This window comes from Lepisosteus platostomus, chromosome 1, assembly GCF_059453375.1.
Source record: "Lepisosteus platostomus isolate fLepPlt1 chromosome 1, fLepPlt1.hap1, whole genome shotgun sequence".
Lineage (NCBI taxonomy): Eukaryota > Metazoa > Chordata > Actinopteri > Semionotiformes > Lepisosteidae > Lepisosteus > Lepisosteus platostomus.
In genome coordinates this window covers 11252372-11279974 of record NC_142611.1, presented here as the reverse complement: position 1 = coordinate 11279974, position 27603 = coordinate 11252372, and the positions used below count along the sequence as shown (strand labels likewise).

The 27603-nt window shown below is 41.0% G+C and overlaps 2 protein-coding genes across 19 annotated transcripts in view; one reads left to right on the top strand and one right to left on the bottom strand.

Moving 5' to 3' along the window:
* The first annotated feature begins 545 nt into the window (after positions 1 to 545).
* On the top strand, positions 546 to 4843 carry phox2ba (paired like homeobox 2Ba). Its single transcript, XM_088623772.1, has 3 exons — positions 546 to 1080; positions 1927 to 2114; positions 3286 to 4843. The coding sequence occupies exons 1-3, from the start codon at positions 840 to 842 to the stop codon at positions 3715 to 3717; spliced, it is 861 nt and encodes a 286-aa protein (XP_088479898.1). The 5' UTR covers positions 546 to 839; the 3' UTR covers positions 3718 to 4843.
* Positions 4844 to 7454: 2611 nt separating this feature from the next.
* Positions 7455 to 27603, bottom strand: part of limch1a (LIM and calponin homology domains 1a) — a 148464-nt gene continuing 128315 nt past the window's right edge. For 9 of the 18 annotated variants that reach the window (XM_088623641.1, XM_088623624.1, XM_088623597.1 and 6 more), the window contains 13 exons: positions 27063 to 27177; positions 25799 to 25873; positions 23342 to 23367; positions 22124 to 22237; positions 19624 to 19716; positions 17540 to 17740; positions 16759 to 16871; positions 15794 to 15909; positions 15090 to 15204; positions 14430 to 14513; positions 12173 to 12281; positions 10810 to 10912; positions 7455 to 10029 (listed from right to left, as the gene is read on the bottom strand). In XM_088623641.1, the coding sequence (XP_088479767.1) occupies positions 10004 to 10029; positions 10810 to 10912; positions 12173 to 12281; positions 14430 to 14513; positions 15090 to 15204; positions 15794 to 15909; positions 16759 to 16871; positions 17540 to 17740; positions 19624 to 19716; positions 22124 to 22237; positions 23342 to 23367; positions 25799 to 25873; positions 27063 to 27177 (1290 nt within the window). In that variant the 3' untranslated portion in view covers positions 7455 to 10003. The remainder of the gene's footprint in view (positions 10030 to 10809; positions 10913 to 12172; positions 12282 to 14429; positions 14514 to 15089; positions 15205 to 15793; positions 15910 to 16758; positions 16872 to 17539; positions 17741 to 19623; positions 19717 to 22123; positions 22238 to 23341; positions 23368 to 25798; positions 25874 to 27062; positions 27178 to 27603) is intronic. The other 9 variants (XM_088623651.1, XM_088623634.1, XM_088623609.1 and 6 more) reach the window with 9 other exon arrangements.

Below are 27603 nucleotides of genomic sequence, written 5' to 3'. Positions count from 1 at the left end.
GCTAAAAAATAAAATGTGCTTTCTCCTGTCTGGGCCAGGTGTTTTACAAAAGGCCAGTCTTCTTAGAGACACAGAAGAAAAAAAAACTCTTAGCCCTCTCATGCTATTGTAAGGGCTCTCCAGGTCCTAGCACTGTCCAGGGCTTTCAAGCCATTTCACGCGCTTCGGGGGGTAGGCTTGTTGTTAAATTGAGCGTGTAACATTCTTACAAGAAAGCTATACTATGACACCAGCTTCCTCTCGTAGCCAAGGGAGAGAAAAAAAAGAGAAAAAAGCGAAGGGGAAAAATACTATCTAAATTTGTGCCCAAGGTATATGATCAGTTAAAAGGCTTAAAAGCTTGGGGAAAATTGGATCAGGGAGAATCGTCACCCAACTTTCATTATTTCCAAGTGGTGTGATTGAATTAAAGGGCAAGGAGATGGTTAGGAGAGAGGATGGAGGGGGCTCGCTGCGTAATGGCGTGGTATTAAATTCTAATTAGAGATGCAGGAATCAATGATAGGGAGGTTGGACAGCTCAGTCCCCCAGTGCCAGCCCAATAGACTGATGAGTTATTGTCATGTAAAAAGCGCCAGCAATAAGACCAACCGCTTTGCTATTGTCCAAGTGGAAAGAGCCAAGTTTATTATGAGGACTATATGCTCTAGAGACCTCAGGCAAGGCTGCTCATAGGAGGCTTTTCATAAAACAAGGCTCTGCCCGTATAAAGGAGGCCAGTTTTGAATCAGGCGCTGAGCAGTACACATCTACTCACCGTCTCGGCACCTTCGCCCGCCGCCTCCCCATCGCCTTTTTCTTTTTCCGCTTTTGGTGCAACGTTTCCTCGAGCCTTTTCAATGTATAAAATGGAGTATTCTTACCTCAATTCCTCTGCCTACGAGTCGTGTATGGCTGGGATGGACACTTCGAGCCTGGCGTCAGCCTATGCGGACTTCAGCTCCTGCAGCCAAGCCAGTGGGTTTCAGTATAATCCTATAAGGACCACTTTCGGGGCTACCTCGGGATGCCCTTCCCTCACTCCCGGGTCGTGTAGTCTTGGGACGCTCAGAGACCACCAGAGCAGCCCGTACGCAGCAGGTAAGAGTCTCCAGCCTTCTTGGGTGCAGTCGAGCGTCTTCGCCGGTATATAGGAAGCCTTGATTACATTTGAAAATGGAAATGTGTTTAGTATTTACCAAACGAAATTTGCTTACACAAATGAAAGAATTTATCACGTTAGAAGCGATTGCAGGCAAGAGGTAATTCAGTTACAGGGTTACACTATCCTAGTCACACCCGAACCGCCAACAAAATTATCTTAAGCTGCCAAAATGATAGGCATAATTTATTTACTTTGCGATGAGACGTAAAGCTTAGAAAATAATTAAATAACCAAAGACTAAGGCTCATTATTGGCACTGCTTTTAAGTTACAGAAGCAACGACCGAAAACGATGACGAATATTATTACCGATTTGCAAACTTTTTTAGGAACAAATTCTGAAGAAACAACTATATGATACAGTATACTTAATTGATTCATCAAGGTGGTGAGATGTATGCAGAGCATCTACAGAAGAAGGAATAAAATCCGATTTAAAAAGGTTGTTCGAAGAAACGCGATGCTCAGAAAATACCTTTACTGAAAGACTACGTTCATTTGCAACGGTGTTTTCTTCTAATGTAACATTTTTTTTTTTAAAAAAAGGTTAGATTTTCATTCTTTTTTTTTCTAAAACCTGGAATTCATACTGCAGGTGTACCGCATGATCACATTTAAACCATCTTCCTGTGGTAGTCTTTCTTGAACTGGGTGTTTGGTTTCATTTTCAAAGTGACCTTTTCTTCCAAACATTTCAGACATTTTAGGCGTTATGTTGACCATATCAGCAACTCCTTAATTGTTATTATTCTTAACTTTCAGTTTATTTCAATTCTTCTTCAGTTCCCTACAAGCTCTTCACTGACCACGGAGGCTTAAACGAGAAGAGAAAGCAGAGGCGCATCCGAACTACTTTCACCAGCGCTCAGCTGAAGGAGCTGGAGAGAGTTTTTGCCGAGACCCACTACCCTGACATCTACACCAGAGAGGAGCTGGCGCTGAAAATTGACCTCACGGAAGCTCGAGTCCAGGTTTGTTCTCCCTGGGCTGCATAGTGGGGTAACGAGGAAGCCGGTGTGCGATTTGTTTTTTAACATTAGGCGAACGCTCATGGTTTGCTCAGCTTGCAATGAAAACCATTGATGTTAATGATGTCAAAAAATGTAAATGAATTATTTAATGTAAACCTTTTATATAGTAAGCCGCCTTGGATAAGGGCGTAACGCATAATAATAATAATAATAATAATAATAATAATAATAATAATAATAATAATAATAATAAAGTAATGGTATTCGATACCATTATCTTTAAAACATTCCTTTACACGCTCTTGTCACAGTTTGTGCAGTTAACCCTTAATTTCCCCCGAATATGTGTCTTTAACTTATTGATCCATCGGAACTAATACAATGTTAGTATAAGAGATATTTTATCACAGCTCTTCTTTTTGTTGTTATGCTTGTAATACAGTGGTGTTCGGGAGTACTCTTCCAGAATGTCAAATGACGGAGGCATAAACGTGATACCAAGTTGTTGGTTGTGGTTATTGTTGTGGTTCTGATGGTGGTGGTAGTAGTGGTCATTTTATGCGATTAACCATATATCATACCGCATGAAAACGAATCTCACCTTGCCTCTCAACATTTGGACATAGTTTGCGTGGACTAAGAAAATTACATTTTTTTTATTCTTTTTGCGTTAGCAACAAATCATCGGGCTACTCCCACTTTGATTTTAGCTTCTTGTTTCTTGTAAATATCCTCACTCATTTGGGCCGTAATTATAAAATTAATGGAAATGCAAGTGTTCAATGGGACATCTTCAAATACCTTTCTTTCAGACGATTGCCAGGAAAAAAAAAATAGAGCCTTGTGTTTGAGATGGGGTTTCATTATTATTAGGACTTACATTACTTATTATGACTGTTTAATCCAAAATAATTAAACAATTCATTAACGCTTATTGTAAGGTATTGTCATCATATTTAACAAAATTCTTGGCGTGGTATTTATCAATTAAATCTGATCATTCACCATTCATCAAGGTGGTGGCACGGTCATGTTGCTTTCACTTTCGCCAAACGGGTCCCTTTTTCAGTCAGAAGAAGATATCGATGGCATTGCTTGTTGCTTGTGAATTTGTAAATGTGAATCTCACTTCTCCTCTCCTTCCTCCTTCTCCCCTCTCTCGCTCCGTCAGGTTTGGTTCCAGAACCGTCGCGCCAAGTTCCGCAAACAGGAGCGGGCAGCAGCTGCGGCCGCCGCCGCCGCCAAAAACGGTTCCTCGGGCAAGAAATCCGACTCCAGGGAAGACGAGAGCAAAGAGCCAAAAGCGACCGACCCCGACAGCACAGGAGGTCCTGGCCCCAACCCCAATCCCACCCCTAGCTGTGGAGGGCCCAGTCCGACTGGGGGACAGGGAAATACCGGGGGCAACGGGGCAGTCGAACAAGTTAAATCTTCCGGAGCAGCTGGCCTGGGCGGGGGAGCTCCCGGTCAGGGCTGGGCGTCCGCCCCGGGCACAATCACCTCCATTCCTGACTCGTTAGGGGGACCGTTCGCCAGCGTACTGTCGTCTCTTCAAAGACCGAACGGAACCAAAGCTACTTTAGTAAAAAGCAGCATGTTCTGAATGAGCTACGCGAACGTTTTACACACCACGTATCATTGTACCTGTCGACTAAGTGACCCACGCAAGAGGGATATGCCAAAATCCGGGAGCTCTTCCTCTTTTGTTTTTTAAAAAGGGAAACTTTAGCATCAGGAAGACCCGTTAACGGGCTGGCACGAATGTCAGCGGCAGACACTATGCTTCAGTTCAGAAAAGAAACTGGTTATGAACTACAGTGAAGCGAACCAGTGACCTGGCTGACATTAGACTTCGTGTAGAAGAGACTTTTTCTTGGGGGGACGGGGTGAGGTTAACGCCAGCACTTGTGTTGATTTTGTTAGGAATATTGGCTGTGACACGGTGATCTATTTACTGGTGCCAGATTGTTTCTTGATAGTTTTTTATACATCTGTAAAATAGAACATGGTTTTTATTCATTTAGATTTGCGTTTTTCATGGTTGTCGACATCTCCCTGTAATATGGCATTTGGAGAACTTTCATCAAAAAGACGGGACAACCGCAAAAGCTGACGTCGGAAGTGCAAAAGTCCTTTATTTCAATGGGATTGCTTATTTTGTAACGTAACACGTAGCCACAATCTGTCCGGTAGAACATGTGTAAAATATCCACCGTTTCACGGTTTTTTGAAAACTTTTATTTTATTACTGTTATTTTTATTTTCCCAAAGGCACAAAGAAAAAAAATGTCACTACTGACAGGAATACGTAAACGTTTTTGTGTGTCTTTCTACAGCTGTGTTGTGTGACTCGATTGTATAGTGTTAATATAAGTATAAAATTGTCTACTATAGTTGATCCTAGAAAATGTTTACCCTCGTAGTTTATGGAGAGTCTTTATGAAATTTTACAGGTCATCACGGGTTCATTTCTTTTGAAGCAAATCGGACTCAAACATGGTATTTATTTTTATCATTCGCATGTTACTCTTCATTTTCTGTCGACTTCTCGCGTTTTGTTCTTTTTTTGGTGAACATAATCTCATGTTTTGTTCAGGATTTGAAAATTATTTATATGTAGGTATAATGAATGCTTATATTTAAAAAGGAAATATTTCTACATGTGCATATAGTTTTCCAGAAGTGTACCATTAACTTGGTTGTTAATAATAAAATGATCAGCAAAGTAACACGAAGTGTATTTTCTGTCGAGCCCTGCGGTGAAGGGTCGCTGTCAGTTTGTCGTGATATGTTCCTTCACAATCTGAAATTTAAAGAAATCGACCTAAACACCAAAATTTTCCATTCTGCCAGTCAGAAACCACACTAGAATTTAATACCCCACAATTTCACAGCTAAAAGACGCTATTAAAAGCCCCTTTATTTACAAAAATGTCGGAATACTTTATACAGCCACCATTATCTCCCTATCCATATCTTCTATTCGATATTTAAAATTAAATAAGGTACCTTAAGTAAACAATTCATTACAATAAATTAATTTTGTCTTTGTACAATTTGGTCATTCGCCTGTTCTGGAATATTTTATGTAAAATAAAACACAATTACTATTCATTAATATTTCTTAACTTTCATGGAAAAACAATACCCTACCCATCATAATTTTTCATAGTACAATCCATTGTGATTGAGTCGTCAAGAACACGAAGACGTAAAAACAAATTTATGTAAAACAAAACAATTGAAAAAAATACTGACAGCTCATATTAACAACAAACTTAAATTTTAACCGACAATTTTCAACGAAGTACACAATTTAAAAATAGCTCAAACTTTGCCTAAAATTATTTCCTTGTAGAGACCATTGTTTTTAAGTGTCAAGTAAAACATCATTCGTTAGCTGAAACGGACAGAAAACAAATTCTTTATTCCAAATCGAATATTTATCGATGATATAATCGACTATAGTTATGCTTTCGTGAAAGCGAAATACTGCATTATTTCAAAGGAAATAACATGCTCTCTTAATCCTTAATTCTTGTACGTCAATCTTTATATAAAAGCTTTTGTATTTATAGTATTATATATGAACCTTTTAAATAATACATAACTTTTAAAACTATTGTGCTTAATATTGGGTTTCATAACCACACCTGTAAAACCAAGGTGCATTTTCAAGAAGAAAATATTGCCATTAAGTAAATATTATTATATATTACATATTATATATATATTAAATATTGCCCCAAACCCAAGGTTTATAGATTATAGACATGACCTTCAATTAGATATGTTTCATTCAGTTACCCATATCAACAAAGCAATAAGATCATTAAGTCTCTTTCGCTGTTCTCTTAACGCAAAATGTAATAATTCTCCACGGGATAGAAATCAATGTAGCCTGAAAGCACTTTTTTACTCAATAGATAGACCTATACTAAATACAAAATTATATTGCCTAGGTGTTAGCGAATTCCATTCATCTTTTTTTTCCCCTGGAAACATATCTAGTTTAGCTTATTTAATAAAATGAAGCATATGAAATAGGCAATTTGCATCAAATGATCAAATGTAAAATCATTCTAAAAATGGTTTATTTTCTATTATTTAAGTTCGACATTTCTAAATATCCTTTTAAGACTGCTTTACACTAGGGTGCCCTCTTCGGGCTATCGCTCATAACCGCGTCAACGCTGTGCAGTATTAATTTTTACATTTGAGTATTAAAAAAGTAGACCCACAATCAGACTCGAGACATGACTAAATACAGTGTTGAAAACAATTTTACATCTACCGGACATCGGAACAATACCTTGGAGGTCTTGTAAATTGAAGAGAGTTTTTTAGGCAGATATATTTCAGAACCTTGGACAGAGCACTTTAAACGAGCGACACGATTAACCCGAAACAAGTCGTAGTTTAAATCATTACTACATGACTACTAACACAGCGGTTACAAAGCTGATACAGATTCTATTAATATCTGCCTATATCTTGCTAAAATCCTGTCAAACCTGAACTATTCGCTTTATTGGGGAGAAGTTTCTTTTTAAAGAACGCATCTTTGAACCCAGCAAAAATCTCTAGCCTTCATAGTACACTTAAAGAAGTACGTGACAAAAGTTTGCATTCCACCTCAAAGGGAAATAGCCATACTGTAGCTATAATTCTCGTAAGAGTGCTTTGAAAGTGCAGATACTGACTCTACTGTAGGTCTGTTACTATTTCTATTCAATAGTTTTCAATTTCATTTAGGCAGACTCAGTGCTGTCCAATTACTGTATATGGGAGAGCGTTATCGTACGAACAAAACCATCCGCCGGGGACCTTTCCCGTGCTTTTCAGTCTGACCAGCACTATAGAAAAATATTTACTTCTGTTGTTTTGTGTCAATCTGAATTGACATTAAGAGTAGCCTCGCATACACCACCGGTGGCAAACCTGTGTACCTGCACCTATACTTACTGTAGGTGTTCCTCTACGGCACATCCGGAGCTGGACCGCCCGCTAGGAACATGTAAATGGATGCGTTTGTTGCATATAAAATACCCCTGTTTTTTTAAAGGCGCAGGCGTGTCGCTTCAATGCGCTGATGGACCAGAGGTACAAATAGCCTCGACCTTGATCACCGCTACCCAAAAGTCCTGTAGAGTTAACCAACCCCACATTCTAACGCATTTGTTTTCGTTCATGAACATGCTACGGGAAATGGCGATATTCCCACGCCCACCTTATTCCGCGCATTTTCAAAGCAGATCTTATACCCTAAATTTGTATAAACGTCACGCTGAAAACAAAAATTAAAAAAGGGTGGTATGGTTTCAAATAATTATAAACACAACAATTTTAAACATTTTATTTATAAACATACATTTGCTATAAAAGCCACTGCATTTAAACATTTCTTCAATCTATTAATGTTCTTTTTTTTCTCTCAGAGGAATATCACAATAAATATAGAACTTAAACACAAGTATCATTCCGTTTCATTTTTCACTTCCTCGGTCACACCCCACCCAAAGACATTTCACCGTGTTGTATGTCAGCAGGCCCCTCCCACACACTCAACTCACACCTGTGTTCGACCTAAGCAAACATAACGATACACAGACCGGTACTGTAGTTTAGGAATACTGCATATTTGTCAAAACAAACTGTGTATAGCTAAATAAACTGAATGTGTCGTAACTGCAAGCTGCGTCAATTTAGGGCTAAATTCGAAGACAACTGCCAATATCATATTTCTGGAGAACGGGCATAGCTTAGAAAAGCAGCCTCACCTGAGCCATGTCAAAAAGAGCTGGCGCAGGGAGAGGGTGGAATAAATTGGCAGCTGTGAGCACCAAAGTGCTAAACTGTGTTCCGTCTGGGGAACTAAACAGTTTATGGACTAGGAGGTTTTATGCTGGTGAAGCTGTGCTTCTGATTTAATAACATATATGCACACTCACCCACTTAAGGACAACAGCAGGAAGCATCTTGCGGTTTAAAAAAAAAAGGCTACAGGGCGAACATAGGACGCACTCTTAATTGTACATATCTTTTCCATGTGACAAAGTGGTACAAAAGACCTTTTAAGCGTATAGATACAAACACTTCCGTCTGAAAATAGCCACTGCGGGTCGGCTCTGAAGGCTCTGTGCTGGGAAGAAAAACGCTGAAGTTGTAAAAGGAAAGCAAAAACTATCCGTACAAAAATACAAGAGTGAACCTTTCCTTCAGCAAAATCCTCCCAATCCATCTGGAGCCTTCCAGAAAACACAACTCCTTCTAGGCCCTTATGCTTCAAGAGAGAAGCCTTTAGTTCTCGGGTGCTAAGAGGATGACATCTTTGGAATCACCTGAGAGACTCAACCATTTGACAACGTGCAACCACTTGTTTCTAAGGCACAGGTTCAATGCAATGACATCAAGATCAAGTATGCATGAGTTTCTAACCGAAAAGAAAAATAAACCAGTTTTGGATCAACATACAAAAACCTATACAGGATTATTTCTGCAGAAGCCACCAGCTAACATGCGCAGCCCCTAAGGCTTAGATCAAATACGGCTAACTTAGTTATAATCTATTGTCTGAACACAGAAAACAAAAACAAGCCTTTCAGCTAGGTTTGACACAGAAAAACAACTGTGGAGGAATAACTGTCTGTTCTAAATATTAACCCAAACCATGTGTGAGCTGCCTTTGCAAAACGCTTTTAAGGCAGATTACTAATAACAAACCAGGTTCACAAGCAAACTTATTCCAGAAAAAGAGATTAACTGGGTTCTGATATTGGGGGGGGAAGTGTCACATGATTCCTCACGTTCTCAGGTTCTGTAAATGGTAAATGCCACAGTTGCGCGCTAAATCAAAACTGCTTAATTTCATGAAGTAAAACGCAGGACTGCGGCTGCAGTAAAAGAGGAGAATTAAGGCATTGCATGGTTATATCGACACAAACCCCCTTCCCTCAAATAGTTTGTTTGCTTTTCTTGTTAAATGCTTGATCAGTGGGTAGGGGTTCAAAAGACATTTTCTTCACTCCATCTGTCTGAAAAAGCCTAATTGTATTACTTGCTTACCCTTGCTCTGGTTAGTATGTTCCAGTTATATACTGAAATACTGAAATGTCAGTCACTTTAGCCACTATTAGTTTTAAGTCTCAGTCCTATGGATCCAACAGGATGCTTCAGGTTTGCTGGAGTCAAGTTGTGAGGATCACACCGCCTGGTCTCCAGAATGGAAGAGAACACCCATGCCAAGAGCTTTAAGTTAAGGTGCAGTAATTAGGCTGAACAGTCAGTGGACACAAAACATCTTGATTGCTTCTGTAAATCATATCGCTTCACTCCAGGATATGCAAATCGGGATTAAAATGCCAGTGAAAGTGCTCTCCCAGTCACGTTACTTGTTAACCAATTTCTTCTTTTTTTTTTTGCTCCATTTCTTAGTCAGTTTATCACGATTAAGAATGATCAGTCTTTTAAAACTGCACATATATTTACGGATGTTTGGTGGAGTTACGTAGTTATTGCATTGGTGGGTTCCGGCATATATACAGCAAAAACCATGAAGGCCGACTCTAGAAACGGGCATTTCTTTAAAAAAAAACTGTTGTGAAAAAGTGTTGTTCAGTGGGGAATCAGCAGAAGAGAAATGTAAAATGAACAGCCAGCTAATTTATCGTTGGATGGGTAGAGGGAAAACCAAACATCTTTTCACTGGAAGCTCTGTTTTGAAGCCTTTTATCCCCCGTGTGAAACTGAATGTCCAGATGATACAATGAGGTTCTTCACAGAGGACACTCCTCGCAAGGCGTCCTGTTACTGGACACAGTCTGGACAAGCAGGTGTCGACCAATGAAGCATTCTTTAACCGATATCGCAATTTGGGATTGTTAGGTGCATCACAAAGTTGTTGGCTGCCCAGCTGCTGAAAGCAGAACAAGAAAGAAGACATTAAAATCACCAATCAACAGGCAGCTGAATAAACGCCTTCCCAGCATCATTTTAAAGTAACTGGCTGAAATAAAGGACATAGAGTAAGTATGCAGCATCGAGAGGAATTATACCTCATCTTTTATAGGAAGGCTTATGGTTCATATTCTGCAATGACGACTCCCCCCTCACACAAAATTTACAGCAGAGGAAGGAGAGTGTGTATGTATGAGGCGTGGCTGAAGAGTTTAAATGGTTCAACAAGAAAACTTCTTAATGCTGGTAAGGACTGCAGCAACACAGAGCCTATTCTGGAAATATAGCAGGCAAGACAGAACTACCCTGAGCTGGGATATCAGTCTAATGCAGTGGTCACACACCTATTGTATAGGGGAAAATAAGAGACCCCAATCAACCTAGCTAGCATATTTTTGGATGACAGGTGACCACCAGTGCAGGCACAGGCAACGTGCAAACCCAGGAAACAAAAGAGTGAGGTTATAGTGCTAACAAGCACTACTCTTGGTAGCAGAATATGACTCTCCAATGACAAAGGAGATTAGTGGTAAACGAGCCAACCTATGCCTTTACTTCCCCTTTCATTGGAGGACTCCAGTCCAGCTGGAACTATTTTCAATTAATCGACCTTTAACTAATTGACTTTGATGGCAAAGATGAATGGAATAGTTCTGGACAAAGATCTAGGCAGAGCTATAAGAAGCCAGTTCGGGCTCTGCACAGCGCAGACCACGCTGAAGGGGAGGTGTGCACTCACTGCGGGATCGGATGTAGCACTCGTTGCAGTTCAGGAGTCCATTACGGATCCGCACGTCCGTTCCTGTGGTTGTGTCTCCCAGCTGCCCCTTGCAGATGCCACACTAAGGGAGAGGAGATCAGAACGGAGTTGCTAAAGAGAGTTAGCTGCTTCCAGGAGGCCTGATAGAATTGCTCAACTCTTCTGAGTTGATGAAAACACAGCGGAACTTTGTTCAGCTAATGTAAGATACATGGGTGCCAACAATTTACCCCACAACTGTAAAAAAAAAAAAGAGCTTAGCAATTTCTGATTGTCTCAGGTTGACCTGCAATGTGACAATGTAAAATAAAAAAATCAACAAGACTTTTGACAAAGCCTTAACACCCCAAAAGTGCTCCCTCCCCCTTAACAGTCAAAAATGTTTTTGATGTATAAAACAAACCTGAAAAACCAAAATCAGTCTGAGCTAAAGGGTTATATTTTCTAGAATAAAATGCAGAGTTTGAAACACCTTACTGTGCTTTGGAAAATTATTCATCCCCACTCTGCAAGGTTTTCACATTTTGTTGACGTCTTAGCATACAGTTGGAACGCCTTCAAATAGGGCTTTATAGTTAGAATCCACACTTCTACAAACCAGTAAAGCTACAAAAAACATGAATGTCAGCTATTAATCAGCAGGGACCTAGAGATGAAAAGCATCTGGAGTTGACTGATTACCAAACAAAGCACAGGGGAATCCTAGGACAACCTGCATGAGTCACCAAGCAATCTGCAACTAAAAATTGAAACTTTACAGCCAGAGACCCAAAGCACAAACTGAAAGCTACTGGAATGGTTTGACAAAAAGAGTGCTCATGTTCTCAAGAGGCCCAATCTAAGTCCTGAGTGAAAATAAATGAGGAGACTGGAGATTGCAGTCCATCAACAACTCCCGATGAGCCTGTAAGAACTGGACGCATTTTGTCAGGAAGAAATGGGCAGTGCACAAAGCTGGTAGAGACCTATCCCAAAACCTAACAGCAGTAACTGCTGACATTTGCAAGGCATTTCCATGACATATGGACTTAAGACTAATTTTGACTTGGACTTAAATACTTAATGAGTATTTTTCATTTCTTAAATCCTCTTTTTTTTGCTGATATTTACGTTCCTTCACATATCTGTGCCCCAACCTTCTCTTTACAGTTTTAAATAAAAACGGTCTGGACCTGTCCTGATATTGGTAGGGGGGTGAAGACGTTTGCCGACTGTATGTCGAGCTACAGAAAAGCAGTATTAAGGGGTTTGGTGAGGTGATGCCCAGGCTACAGTTATGTGAACAACCTGGCTCAGGTTGGCTGGGAATGGGGTCAGACTAGCCGTCACAGAGATGACTGACCTTGAAACACTGGATGTGGAAGTAGAGGCTGAGGGTTTCAATGATCATGGCAGCACCTTTGCCGAGAGGGTGTCCACAGCTGGAGCACAGCTTCTTCCCGCTGACAGACCTGGCAAGAACGAGCAGATTCAGATTACGCTCCGATTGTACATAGCGAAGATGGTTCCCCCATGATCCTCTAGGGCCCATCAACAGAGCTGGCTTCAGATCCCGGCCTTGTTTACATTACAGCTACAACATTTCGGTTGAGGTGAAATGAGAATCACAAGGACGTTTCTGATTGAGGAAGAGATGTGGAAAACGTTTCACGACAACTCCAGGAAATTTAGAAAACATCCTGCAGATATTCAAAAACATATATTCACTTTGTTTTTCACAAAGCAACAAAAAAAAAATGTGTGCAGGAACGATGCAGATGGGCTCTCGGGTAGAAAATGTCCAAGGATAACTACAAAAAATTAATTCGCTTTCTTGCTATCGGTATGTAATTAAACAGATTAGAGTGGGGGGAGGATGAGTAACAATAACTTCAGTAATTCCCCGATCTCCATAAATATGTAAATTACGGAAAGAAATTAAAGCCCATTATAAAACCCAACATAGTGAAAACAAAAAAAGTACTGATTAAGAAAGGAAAAAAAAACTGCGTACAAAACAAACCTTAAACTAATGAGGCCCAAACTGAGCAGATGGAAATGAGAGGCTGCTATGCACAATAAACAGGAGCATCTCAGATCCATTGGAACACTAGCCTGAAGGCTCTGTCCTCTCAACCAGCAATGCAGAGGATGCACTTACAGTGCTAGAATTATGATTCTCATTTGCTTACTTTCAAAGAAAGAGCAACATATTTCACCAAAGATCTCGATGTGTACAGGCCATATTGCTTTCAGAGCACACAAAATGCTGATCACTTGACCCCATCTTCTTCTCAGACTGATGCTGCAGTGCTATTTTGTATCAGTCTTAATTTCAGAGGCAGGCAGTCAGGTTTTTCTGCATCAGCAGAGGTTGTGCAAACTTGCATGGCACGACAAATTGTTTTTAAGCATATAAGGATGAAGACATGAACATTTGGTTTGCATCTAAACCAAAACCGATTTCTAGAAAAAAACTTCTTTGAAAAAAAACTGCTCAACTAGGCCCTAATGCTAATTTTGGAAAACTACAGGAAGAACCCCAGCGAGCTACTGGAACATAATTATGTTAAGCGATTTTAAAAAAATGGTACTTATTTGTAAGTGTCTTCAGGGCTCGGACAGGCACCTTGAAATCAAATGTTTTTCAGTGTTTTTGCTTTTAACGTATTGTAATGAGAGCACAGGTATTGTTTTTACCGTGGCATCTATACACTTTGTATTTTCTGTGTACCTTTGTTGTTCTTTTCTTTCCATGGTTGTTAGTACCTGTGCTGCATTTTATTTTCTGCATAAATATTGTATAAGAATTATAACAAAAACACTATTGAAAACAAGATGATGAACCTTAAGAGCTTGAATACTGTCAAATTTTACAGGGTGCAGGTAAAAGAGTGCAGAAAATGTTGGGAAATTACTAAAAAAAAACTATCATTTGATCATAATGTACTGTATAAGAAACACTTCCATTCTTTTCATGACACCAGCCCTACACTAGGTTTTTCTGAAAAGTAAGTGATTTCTTAATAAACTATAAGAATACTGCTACAAATAAATGTGTGCTTTTTTTCTTTCATATTATATAAAGCTACACAACAATCAAAACTGTGCGATGAAAAAAGCCAATATGCAATTTGCATGTGTTCAGTAAGCCTAATACTAAAACTTGCACCCTAGTCCCTGTAGTTGTTTTAATTCTTCATTGGTAATATACTCTTGTCCTTTTGATATACCCAAGGTAAAAATGGTGTCAACATCAATGGAATAACCTATTTTATACTGCATTTCTGGTTTTTAATGGATAAAAACCAACTTAACTGACAAGCCCGACTCAGCAGCTTCTAAAAAACAAACATGCAAGACCAATAAAATGAAAAGTAGTCATCTTTTACATGTTTTTTACCATCTTTTACCAAAACCAAATATAAGAACCTTTCTCAGTCACCTATTTACATAGCAGATGTAGTGCTATGATCCAGTGTCCAGTCGAATGGATACATTCAGAGCCGAAGAAAGAGCAGTTTTATTATCCCAGCAGTCAGAGAGCAAGTCACTGTGCAGGTCCAGGCTTGAAAACGACACACAGATGAACTGCAGCAACACATGAGACTCTTCCGTACCTGTTAGGTGATTGGGGCTGAGGGCTGGATGAGCATGAGGATGACTTAGATGGATTTAATCCTAAATTTTCAAAGGATCCAGACCTAAGAAACACAAAACTGTGATTAACTAAAGGGCAGTCAATGCAAACACAGCATGGAAGCCTGCAGTAAACCACACAGGCGATCAAGATCCAGGAATGCAATGGACCTGGTAGCTGCTTCAATCACCATGCTGATCAATCCATCAGTCGTGTGAAGGTTTAACAGAGTCAGACACGAGTGAAATATACAACTGACAAGCTGAACACTAAAAGCACGTCCTTACAACACCATGTAGCTATAGAATATATAGTCACCTCTATCCTGTAGAGCTATACATAAAGAATATAGTAGTGCCAAATGTATATAAAGCAATAGAAGAATTATGACACTTGAACAGATACTCCCTGCCTTTTCTATAATTGACTCTCTCAAGCGAGAGTTTATGTATACACATACGGTTTTAAATCCTCTTGGATACGCGAGTATCCTGACTCCTAATGAGGCAAAAAAAAAAAAAAAACAACCCTCCTTGAATGAGTTGCACACCGTGTATATTTTCTCTGGAAAATGTGTACAGGTAAGTCACGGGAGAACTGTAACCCTGTGCAACACTGTAACCTTTGAAAGAAACTCAACCTTTTCACGCCTCCTGTCATTGTCTGCTGGTTCCAGTTCCGGTCCAAGGATGCAGTCTTCTTCCACGTGTCCTCTGGCTGTTTGGTTAACGTCTGCTTACTGCTCCATGAAGCTTCTGGGGAGGAAAGACGAAATGTTAGTCTTGAAGCTTCAATTCAGAATAAACTGTTCTGTTTACAGAGCAGGGGGTTGGCTCATTTCCATTCACCCAGAGAGAAAAGAGGGTTGAATGGGTTTAGAAAGCAGATTGTGAAGGACTACAGTGATGATAACTTTTAGTTATAAGACACCTTTCCGAACCGATGAATGCTGTACATAGTGATTAAGAAAGGGGACAAAAAACGCAAATAAAAAAAACAAAACAATAAGCTGTGCCTTTGATAGTGTTAAGGCCAAACTGCACATGCACATGCTGAAAATTGATCTGTGGCTATACAAAAAGATCTGAATGACTTCACGAGATCCTGCTGTCTGTGAGTAAATTTGTTACAGGGAAATCTGTGAGACTCTTTAGGAATCCCCAGGTACCCTCGTCTCTCCGTCTAATCTTTTGTAGCTAACAGATTGTGAAAAGGTAGACGTGGGAGGCATCACAGGTGTTTTGAAGTTTATTTCCTTCTGTGATTAGAAATTTTGAACAGAGATCCCCCTCCCAAAAGGACCCCGTTCCCTTATCTTCCCCACACAGTGATGGAGAGGCTCACCCTGAGTGAACTGCAGCTCAGACACCGCAGACTGACTGGAATCTGGATAAAGTCTTTGGCTGTTTTCCTGACTCGGCTTGCCGATTGTTTCTGTGCTGGTGCTTTGGGAGTGTGAGCTACAGACAAAAGAAGGAAAAGAAACATATAAGCACAATCACACTCCTGTGCCGAAACTTCCCCGAAAGTCAAGGCAAGCAAACGTACAGTGTACCTGCAAAGAACGAGAGGAAAAATGAAATCCAAAATAAGGAGTGAGCAGATGTGTCAGATTTCAACACGATGATAACAAATGATAAAAGACCAGATCATAACAAAATAACTCCTTTATAGCCAGATTGTGGACAACTCTCCTTATTGAAATCAAGTATTAGCAATTAGTCTCGCATTACATGTACAGTAAAAACAAAATTCTGTCAAATTATTAATACATTAAAGAGGTCTTTTAAATTTTGGACACTGAGATAAGCTTGACAAAGGATCTTTAGTTGCTTTTTACTACTGTTGTCTATCAGAGCCAATGAACATGTCCAGATGGGGATTATCGACCAATTCAGACTTTCTGCTGCGTTTCCCTGTGTATTTCTTGCAGGTTGAGAATGGGGTTTTGGTTGGTTTCATGGGTGGCACACCTCGGCCTCCTTCTGGTCAGATTTTCATGGTTTTTGCTTTCCTTTAGTCTGGGTTGTCTCACTGTGTACCGCAGGGGGCTCAAATTCCTGGTCCTGGAGGGCAGATGTGTTGGCCTGCATCTTTTCAATCCAATATGGCTCTTAACCACCTCAAATCGGCTCACTACTGGCTTAATGCGACCAATTATACATCTTCCCAGCTTTGAAGTAAACCCACTGACACTAGAGCTACAGGACTGCCCACTCTAGCCCTGCAATGTAAAATCACAATAGTAGGACCTTATAACTGAAGCCAGTAAGCAGAATCAGAGCTCATATTGTGATAAGCACACACACCTTTCTGGCTTTGTCGCAGGAGCCTCGGGCTTCTGTTCTTTCCCGACGTTATTCTGGCGCCCACTGTCCCTTTGTTTTTCACCCTTCTCAGTCTCTTCTTCCTTGGCCTTCTGCTAAAAGAGACACAAGCATGGCGGCAACTGCAAAGTGCAACGATACAGAGAGCATCTGTGGTCAGACATCACTGGATTAGAGCTGGTATTCAAAATGAGGGTTTTTGTGGATAGGAATGATGACGATAATGATGCTAATGAGCTCAATGACTAATGTAAAATGTATACAGCTGCTATTCAAAATCTCCATAGGTGGGCAGTTCACAGTGTTTCAGAGTGTAGGCGCTTGATTTCTCAGAGGTAAAAAATGTAATGATGGGCTGATCCTATCTAGATCAAAAAGGACGAGTGCTGTGTGCCAACCATGTTTTAAACACTCAAGTCTTTCCATAAGTAGCCAGTTTCAGAGTTTCTCATTTCATCTTTGAAGATCATACTACCTACAAGCAAAACCTCACCCTTTTCTACAGTAAACTTCAGCAACCCAATGCATTCCTTTGATTCCTGTTCCATTTCTTTTCAAAAGGGTAATGCACTTTTTTCAGTTAGCAAAAGCTGTAAAATGCTCAGAACTGTAGAGCCCATGAGGAGAGGAGAAAGTTCTTCTCTGGGTGCCAAGCTTGAGATCTACAGCCCAGCTGTAAAGAACAGCTACCGGCGTACAGAGATCCTAGCAGACCAGCTGCTGTCTTGCAAGCACGACGCTGGGAGAACAAACAGCCGCCTACCTCCCACACGGTTTCCCTCGATGGGCTGGCTGGCTTCCCGACTTCCAGGAGCTCCTGCTTGCGCTCCCAGTTGGCCAGCGACCTCACGGCGGTCCCTTCGGGGTCCAGCGGCTGGAGGGGCTGGTCGCTACAGTCGGGGGGTGACAGGGTGGACAACTGGGGGGTCAAAGGGGCCACCGTCTCCTCCAGAATCTTTAGTTCCTGTAGTGGGACGAGAGGAATCTGCTCAGGAAAGACCAGCACTGGGCTGGGTAATTGATGTCTATTTCGACACCAGTGCGTCTGTGACCACCTCTTCAATGATTCACCATGGAGGTGGTAGTGGTGAAGTAGTACGTCTCTTAAACAAGCATTTCCCCACTTCCAGCTCTCATCAGTCACGGTCTGCTTTTTTCTGCTGAAACCATCTCATAAGCAGCCATATCACCCTGCAACTCACAACTGGCAGCCCACCAAAGCTCAGCAGGTGTGAGCCTGGCCAGTTCCTGGATGGGAGACCTCCTGGGAAAAACTAAGGTTGCTGCTGGAAGAGGTGTTAGTGGCGCCAGTAGGGGGCGCTCACCCTGCGGTCCATGTGATTCCTAATGCCCCAGTATAGTGATGGGGACACTGTACTGTAAAACCGCGCTGTCCTTCGGATGAGATGTAAAACCGAGGTCCTGAGTCTCTGTGGTCATTAAAAATTCCAGGACGTTTCTCGAAAAGGGTAGGGGTGTTACCTCGGCGACCTGGCCTAATTTCCCATTGGCCTTTACCAATCATTGGCCTCCTAATAATGCCCATCTATGATTTGGCTTCATCACTCTGTTATAGCACTTTTCTGGACAAAAGAAGGAAAAGAACTCCACTCAAAGTGCTATATAGGTAATGGGGAAATGTTATTATTAATTATTATAAGGTGTATGAGATCATTTTAGAAAACAGTTAAATATCGCCACCAAACTTAAAAATCTACCTTCACCCTCAGTAAAAAACTTTAAAAACCTCTAAAGAAAAATCAAATCAAAATTGATATATTAAATGGATAATTAATAATCAAATTACTGAAATGATTTTAAAATACAGTTATGACTCAATTACAGATGCAGGTTTAAGACTCCTGCTTAAAAAAGAAGGCGAGACTAAATTATTTATGTCCATAATTTCACTTAAACACATCCATAGACAAGTCCAGATTGTATCCATATGACCAGACCTAATTCAGCTCTGGCAGTTATGAGACACAGTATACTGTATAGTACAGGGCCATTTCTAATATCTAACTCTGCCCTACATTTCAAAAGCTGAAGAGAGCTAAGAATAATCAGTCTGAGACATGTAGACATGTCTCGTGGAGCAGGAAAAGAAAATGGGTATTAAATCCTAAACTGCTGTTTCTGTATTTGCAATATAGGCATTGAAGCAGGATTCACAAGGAAACTGCCTTAATGTATTCTTAGGGCAATTTTAAAATTAACATAATTGAGTACTGAAAATATCTTCTGTGCAGATATTAAAATATCTGCCTACCACATTCAATTTTATGACAGGCAAATATAGGTCTTCTATCAGGGTCCTTAAAAGCCTTTAGAAGACGGCAATCTGTTTCACATATTTTCCTAATGCATCTGTTGAGACAGTGAGCCCTCTAACAATGCTATGTTTCACAATGAGCCCAGACTCTAAAGTAAACAGTGCCCTCTAGTGCCTCATTTAGACTCCTCAAACATAAAACAATTTAAAAGGTTATAAACGAGAGCAGGCCACTTGGCCAATCTTAGCCCATTGGGTAGTTTCCTGTCAGTACAGAATCAGGGCACAGTAAAAGTTAAGTATTGTCAATCTTCAGCTCTGCTAATGGCCTTCACTAATTTAGCCCAATAAACTGTCAACCTTAAAGAAATAAGTCAAATTGTGTTGATTGAATTAAGTAATTCAAGCAATCGTAGCTTAAGAGTTCCAGGAATTTAACAACTTGACTAATTTCTCCTCGCTCTGAAGAGAGCCCCTGTCTCTGCCCAGCATGCTTCAGAGGGTCAACGTTCAACGTTCTCCCGTCTTGCAGCACTGTGTTCCGATATAAAAACGTGGAAAGACTGGCACACCTCCTCGTGGTATTTGCGCCCCTCCTCCTCCACTTCTCTCTGGGCCTTCTCCCACTCCTGCTTCAGCTTCTCCTGCTCACGCTGGTACTTCTCCTGTACAAGGGGGCACAAAGACAAGGAAAACGAACTATGGTCCAAACTGCACCTGGAACTCCCTGGACTTCAGGCACCACGGCACAGGTCTCTAATAATCCCCCCGCCAAGGATACAGATCTTTCTGGAAACAAACTCCTGCCTGCAGCTTCAATACATATTTGGGCTGATGGTACTCCGAGAGCGAGCTACTATGTTCACGTTTTCCAGCCCTGGTTCTCAACCCTTCGTGTCTTAATCCCCAGAATAGCTCTTAGCAAGTTAGCTGAAGCTTTAATTGAACTAAATGTTAGTAAGATCTTTTAACATGAAACCTCCAGATGTTTTTAATCTCTCAGACTATTTAGGAATCGATTACCAATGTCAAGGTTTTAAACAAATCATTTGAGAGCTCAACAGGAACGAAAACTGCAAGGGATGAGTCCTGGAAAGTTCCCTTTGACAATGCAGAATGTATTGAAGTCCAGGAATCATTTCTTAATGCACAACACACTGTGTTCAGTGGAACACAGTAAATTCATCAAGCGATCTGGAAAGCTGTGAGACATTTGATTACAATTATGAAACAATGCACGAATCCAACACTGTGATATTAAGTTTTTACAGTTTGAAAGTTATTCCAATCCTCTAATTAAAGGATATTGTGAAAAACTATTGCCATAATTACCTCAGAGCTGACATCCCTGACATTGACGCACTCCAGTGGAACTGTGTGCTTTGAGCATTTCCAAATTTAGATTTCTATGGCAGACTATCACGTTCAGGGTTAAATTCAAGACTGCTACTAGCAGAACAGTTCTGTGAACTCACGGATTGTATAAAACTGTAAAACAGGGTGGAACAACTGGTACCCCAATGTGACACAGAGCCCATGCTTCTCCATGCAAATATTACCTCATCCTTGAGCGCCAACACTCACAGCCTCATGCTTTCAACAGCCCGTATGCAAGCGTACAGCAGACAAGAGCCATGATAGTATGACAATTCACCTAGAACTGCCTGTTTGGCAACAATTCAAACGAGTACAGGAGATGCTGCTTCTTGGACAGCGGTAATACTTTCTGGCACTATAAGTAATACTTACAGACATTCAGTACAATGTGTAAAAGATCATCACATGGTTGAATCATTACTTCCCACATCTCTCTGTTCTGTCTTTACTGTGATTGAATCGTTCTTTTCTCTGCTTTGCTATACTTTGGTATAATGCAGCAAATGTTTATAAGAGCAGAAGATATGAGCTCTGAGAGAGAATACCTGCAAGCTCTCCAAAACAGGCCTTGAGCAATATTTTAACAGAGGTCTAGTTTTTTATTAGTTCAAGTGGGTAGCTGGGTCAGCATGCGTAGGCTGTAAAGGAACACGTCAAGTTTTATTCCATGCTGAAAAGAGAAGAAAGGCAACAACGTTTCAGCTGTGGAGCCTTCTTTGGGAGTGAGGCTCCAAAGAAGGCTCCACAGCTGAAACGTTGTGTTTCCTTTCTTTTCTTTTCAGCATGGAATAAACCTTTACTTGTTCCTATTTTTTTTAGCATTCTAACTGCTTAATGTCTAAAAGGGTCAAATGAGCTGCATTTAATGCTGCCTGCTTTCATTTTCCATGATAAAATTTAAGAGTTCGTTTTTGCTTTAACACTCCATTAAAAAATAGGAATCAAGCACGGAGCAAGAAATCCACTCTAATTTGAGGTCAGCTGGTTTTGGCCAGACCAAGCTCTTCCTCGATTAACACCAGCTAAGACACGATTAAGAAAACACACACCTCTCCCTGCTACACTGCTAAGCTGCTGGGTGCCCAGCCCAGGATTCTGAATTGCGTAATTGGTTTATTAAATGGGTTTCATTTTTAACATACCGAATAGTAAAACGTGACGATCAGTTAGTTGTAATGTACTGCCACACACATCATTGGAATGAACATTTTCTGAAGTTGGCACTGCACTTCTTAGAGCTAAAGAAAACATGTGTCCGGAGGCTGGTTTGTAATAAGATCCGACATTTTTAAAAACTTCAATAGGTAACATGAGGTGAGGGAACAAAAAAGGGAGAAAGAACTCCCCATCAGAAATACCTAGAAAGAATGCAGTGTACATTCCACTGGCTGGGTTAAAAACTCACACCTGCACGACATTTAGATTATGCACGTGACTGGAAAGCCCAAACAGATTTAATCCAGTGTGAGGTACCCATCCGACACAACATCTGTCTGAACAAATAAAAAAAACGCCTGAACTAAAGAGAAACAGACAGCGGCCTGCTTCCCATCAGCGCTCGAAAACAGGCAGCAAGCTCCGGGGCCGAGAGCAGAAGACGACATGGCGGCAGCAAGCGCAATGGCACTGGTTAGACAGCACACAGGGCTGGCGAGGCAGTGCAGGGGGATGGGGCGGGGGGCCGTGTTAAGATACCTGAAGCACGCGCTCCTGGTCTCGCTGCCATTTTTCCTGACGCTTGCGCTCCTCCTCGGGGTCCCACGACCAGCAGTCGGTGTGCTTGGGCGGATTTAACAGAGGGGCTGGGATCTGACGGGGCCACACCGGGAGAAAGGAACGTGATCGAAAAGGTGCTTTCCGCTACCCCGTGCTAGCAGGGGGTGGTATAACCGGGGTCGAGGCTGATGCGACCATTGCAAATGACAAAAGATTTTGTTTTTCTAGTGGAGTCAGCGATTTAGACATCAACATCATTTTGGAGCGTCTCCTCCCTGTGTGGTTTCTTTTCTGCCTGAAAGATTTGGGGTTCATTTTGGTTATGTGATGCAAGCTGCACTTATTTTAAACCATGGGTTAAAGACAACAGTAGGACTGGAACAAGGGACATCGGCAGGCTGATCAGTTCTTCCTCCAGTCTTACTCTAAATAAGAGTGACCTTTATTTCCTCAGGCAGAGTAACAATCACACTGTGAGTCCTCAGTGTAATTAAGACACTGTCTTACTCTGGGACACTATTTAAAGGCACTCAACAGAGGGTTTTACATGTTTTTTCTTGTTTCTTTAAAGTACAGTAAAAGTAGAGTGGTGGAAAACTATAACTTCTTTGAATTTGCTTGAGTCCTTTTTGCTTGCAGCTCGTAGGCTTTGTATGATCTGTCTGCCTATGGTGTCTGTTTTTATTCAAATTTTAAAGCATTTGAATTGATTCAGACATGTACATAATTTTCGACCATCTCCTCCCTATATTGTTTGTTCTCTGCCTGAAAGCTCTTGGCTTCCTTTTCCTTATGTGACATTGTGGGATGCATATTTCCTCAGACAGATGAATCTTAACAGTACCCAAAACCAGAGCTTTTGGTGACAGCGCTGTATGCCACTGACAATAGCAAACAAGTCGGTAACAGGACAGTTTTTGTTACAACTTGTCTCTTAACAAGCTTAACCAGCTTGTCACGCGCCTACTGTAAGTAGACAAATTTAACAGCTTCTCCAAGAACAGGATTTGGGAACCCAATGCCTAATGCAGGGTGTTAAATCTGGTCTCCACTAAAATACACCATTACAGCCAAATGAAATATCAACATGAAATGTTTTAGCACCCCAAAAGTTACAGCTCTCCACATACAATTTCTCCAGCCACAGATAGATATGAACAGATATACGTGAATGATATAACAAAAAAAGGTACTTACATCTGAGCTTTCATCCTCCATGTCTTCTGTGAAAAGATGACAAAAAAAGTTAAAAGTTTAATTTCATTATGGTGAAATACTGCATTACGGACTTAGACTCAGTTACACATGAACACAGACATCAGTTGGATCTCGGCAACAGCAGCTGTTCAGTTAAAGACTGAATACCACACGACCAGCTTACCGAGTATGAAAGGGCAGCACCTTGGCCAAACAGCCATGTGACAACTAACAGCCCAAAATGACCAAATGAAATTCAATTTGTTACAGTTATCTATACTTCAGATATTCTAGAAACGGGACATATTTGCAAACATTCTGGAAGACACCGCACTTTGAAACACAAGCTTTAAAATTTTGTCTCATTTCATACTTGGCACGTATTTGGCATTTCAAAACACACAAAACAAACCTTGTATTGAAGCATTGAACAGACTACAACCCAGCTCTTTATGGCACCTATTAAGCACCTTCCTCAGAAAAGAAAAGCAAATTTAATTCTGAGCAGTAACTGGGGCTGGTATTTGTACATCAAACAATGCAATGACAAAAAAATCACCCAAACAAGGCAACAGCGATCTTGCAAATACTTTGCTTGCAAAATTGTCATGGTTAATTGTCAGATTTGCAACAGACAAGTCATCTTGCCTGGATGACTTGTCCATTCAGCTACATAACTTTTCTAGACATGATGGAAAGCTGATGCAGAGCAAAGATCTATCTAAGTAGCAAAAGATGCTAGGCCTATATAGCTGCAGAACCCCAGACACAAAGCAGACAGTCTACTGTGAGCAAAAGACAATGGCTACTTTTATGCACAGATTACTAAAGTAGCAAGGGAAGGTAGGAACTTTAAAAACCAAAGGCACCAGTCAGACAAACATTCCCAGACACAAATGCACCTGCAGATTCCCTGTGGCAGGATATGTTCAAACACGGAATACACTTCCAATCTTTTGAAAAAATTGGTCCCCAAACCGTAACCTGATTTCTCCGTTGTAGAGCGTATGGCTGTTGTATGGGTTTTTAAAGGAACTCAAACACGATGTGCTGTTGATGTATATGTTTTTCAGGTGCTGGCTTTTATTTGGGTCCATTTATTTGTCATTTGATCCTGTGTTGCAAAGTTTTTGTTCCTTTCAGGACCAGTACAATTGCAATGGCTGGAAAAGCTTCCTTACTGTTTTATATATGCAAACAAATCATTCGATTCTTCGCCTGATTTGTCCTTGATCTAGTCCTGCAAGGGCTCTTGCTTGGATCTTGGTGACCCCTGTAGCCTCCTGGTGCTTACAGGTGCGGTCGGTCAGGGATTCCAATTGACGCAGAACCACCCCTAGGGGGCTCCACTGCTTCTGAGGTGTTAAAAGACAAGTGGCACAAAAGTGGCAAGGGACAGAGGGGTCTGTCTGAGCTTCTTCATTCTCGAGGGCTTTGCAGCTGTTCCAAACCAGGTGGGTATAAAAATAACAGATTTTAAATTTCTTATTAAAAAAACACAAATGTGGATAATAACGGTATCATTCAGAGCTGTGTAACTTTCTTTTGTAATACCCTAAACTGTCTCTCCAAAATGACCAAAGATGGATCCAATATTACTGCTCATCAATAGATCATGTAATGGAATCACACTTAAATCGGCACATCTCAGAGGTATCTCTGTCTGCTGTTCATTGCTCCAGTTGTTGGAAATAATACACATTAAACTAGGGGATTTTTTTAAACCCAGCACTAAGAGCAGAAAACAGTCTAAACCAAGAAAGCATATCATATCCTTTACTGCCAACAAGGGCTGTAGAAATAAGGAAGTCTGTTTTGTTGTTGCTGAAGCGAAAACTCTGGTTTCTATCAAGTTACATGTTCATTTAGCACTGGTAATTAAGGGCCCAGATTAAACAAAATCTAGCAGACTCGGGGATATTCCAGGACCAAGACTGAGAACCACTGCCTGAAATGAAAGAACTAGGTTTACAGTAGGCGTGAATAAGAGATGTTAAGATGCAACTTATCGCCCTTCGATTTCCCTGTTTAATCTCCTGTTTTCCAGTACATGGTATGATAGATCATGCTCTATTATTTTAAGAACAAATGTTTTTGGTTGTAAATACACACATTGTTAAAATACCAAGTGAAAGACAGACATTACAGAGAACTGAGAAGAGATGCAAAACACTAACTAGATCAACCACATTATCCAGGTGTATATAATGTGAAGAGACCAGGGGTGCAGGGAGCCTTCAGAGTGCAGATGAGGAATGTTGTCGTACACAGCATCACGCCTGGACAAGTCGCACGTGAAACCCTCCATACAGGACGAAACGAAGGACAGCGAGACGAGGAAGCCCGTGTGAATGGACTTTCACCGCTAACAGCAACGCCCCTCCCAGGAAAGAGCCCCATGAGCCTCTCTGGTGCGGCAGCGTACAGGCAGAGCGCAGTCACTGAGGTGTAGTTTACCTGGCTGGGTGAAGAACTCCCAACGCATCCAGGAGTTCACAACCCTGGGCGGGACCCTGGCACTGCCAGCCTCCTCTACACGAGAGGGCCCAGCGCCAGGCGAATTGGGGAAAAAGGGGAAACAGACAATATAAAAGAGTTCTGTCGCGAAAGATGGCCTAGACAGATCAAACTTAAACACATGGGGTGGGGGATCAAACAGAAAGGTCACAGGATGTTGGGGGCCAGCATCCTCACAGATGCCAGCAAGTATTCAACAGGGTTGGGTTGAAAGGTTTCTTACATTCTACAGAGTAAGAATCAATTTTTAGCTCTTGACAGGCGAGTGTGGTTTGTGGTTAATGAAACCGTGGGACTGAAAAAGACCAGAGTTAGAGGAGATAAATGTTATTTGAAAAGCTTGTTCAGATACAGGCAGTTCCTGCCACCTTATTCTGTGCGATCCATTCTCTGGAAGGTTCCCCTGATACCATACTTTTATCAGACTGGTCCTCCAGACCGACCAAGCTTTGGTGCCGGAAGTCAGCTGTGCCCCACCTCCAGAGATATATATGCCCCACTGCCAGAGATATAATATTTAGGGTGCTTAATTTTCTATTCCTATAAGGGAAGAGTCAACCTGCCTGAACACTTTGTCAGTGATATTCAATTTGTTCTACTCTTTGGCTTTTTTCTATACCAATTAACACACAACCGAACAACTGATATAACACCGCTTTGTATAGTGGGCAGGGTACAACAGCTGCCTTCTCCAATTCCTTCTGAATTGTTTTACCTTAAGGAAACATCAGTAAAACATCTACCGTTGTTTGGTCACTTTTTGTGGTTTATAGTAGTATATGGTAATATACTATATCCTTAGTATATGGTAATATACTATATCCTTAGTATATGGTAATATATACTTAGTATAAATAATAGTATATACTGTAGATCATGGCTTAAGTATAGGTTTAAAGACTGTAAGGATAGTTAAGGGGAAAAGCTTCTAAAGCCTCCATCTACTCCTCAGCAAGTCTTTACTATCCTTACAGCTGAGAAATTGGCTATCTTTTGTAGTATACTGTATCAAACTTGAAGTGATTTCATCCATGACGTCCTCAAGTAAACTATGACACAGCTGAGACTATTTCCAGCTCAGGGAGAGCACTGTATCTGAATTATGCCGTGTCTGATAAACTGTAACTTGATATGACAGAAGGCACAGCTGGAGCAAGGTTAAAACCGAAAAAGCCCAACACAGGAGTAATTAAGGGTGTCTTACGGTGCTTCACAGGCCCACAGGAAGACGGAGTGTTGGGGCAAGGCATCTCTGTCCTCTTAGGTGTGACCAATTCCTCGCGGTTTTGCTGGTGTTTGTCATTGGGTGATTGATCAAGCTGAATGAATAAAAAGATACTTGGTCAGCTTTCTTGTGACCGGTAAACGGGAAGCAAAACCGAAAGTGCTTTTAACGTGTAAATGGCGCCTTCGTAGAATGTTCACGACTATCAAAGTCATAAGTATAGCTCAGAGGAAGAAGTCAGCCACCCGGTGTGATGGATGTCTGGAATGAGCTTCCCAGCAATGTTTGCTGCACAGATTCCCTTGGAGTCTGCAAGAAACATCTGCATGAGATCCCAAGATTCATTAGCTATGAGGAAATGATTATGAATACACAAGTCTAAAGTTCCAGACTGCTTCATATATTCTTACAGCAGAACTCCAAAGACAAAATTTGACAGAATATTGCACACCTCCATCCATTGTAGAACACACAGGGTGTCTTACTGGATATCTTTTACAATTACACCAAGCATACCACA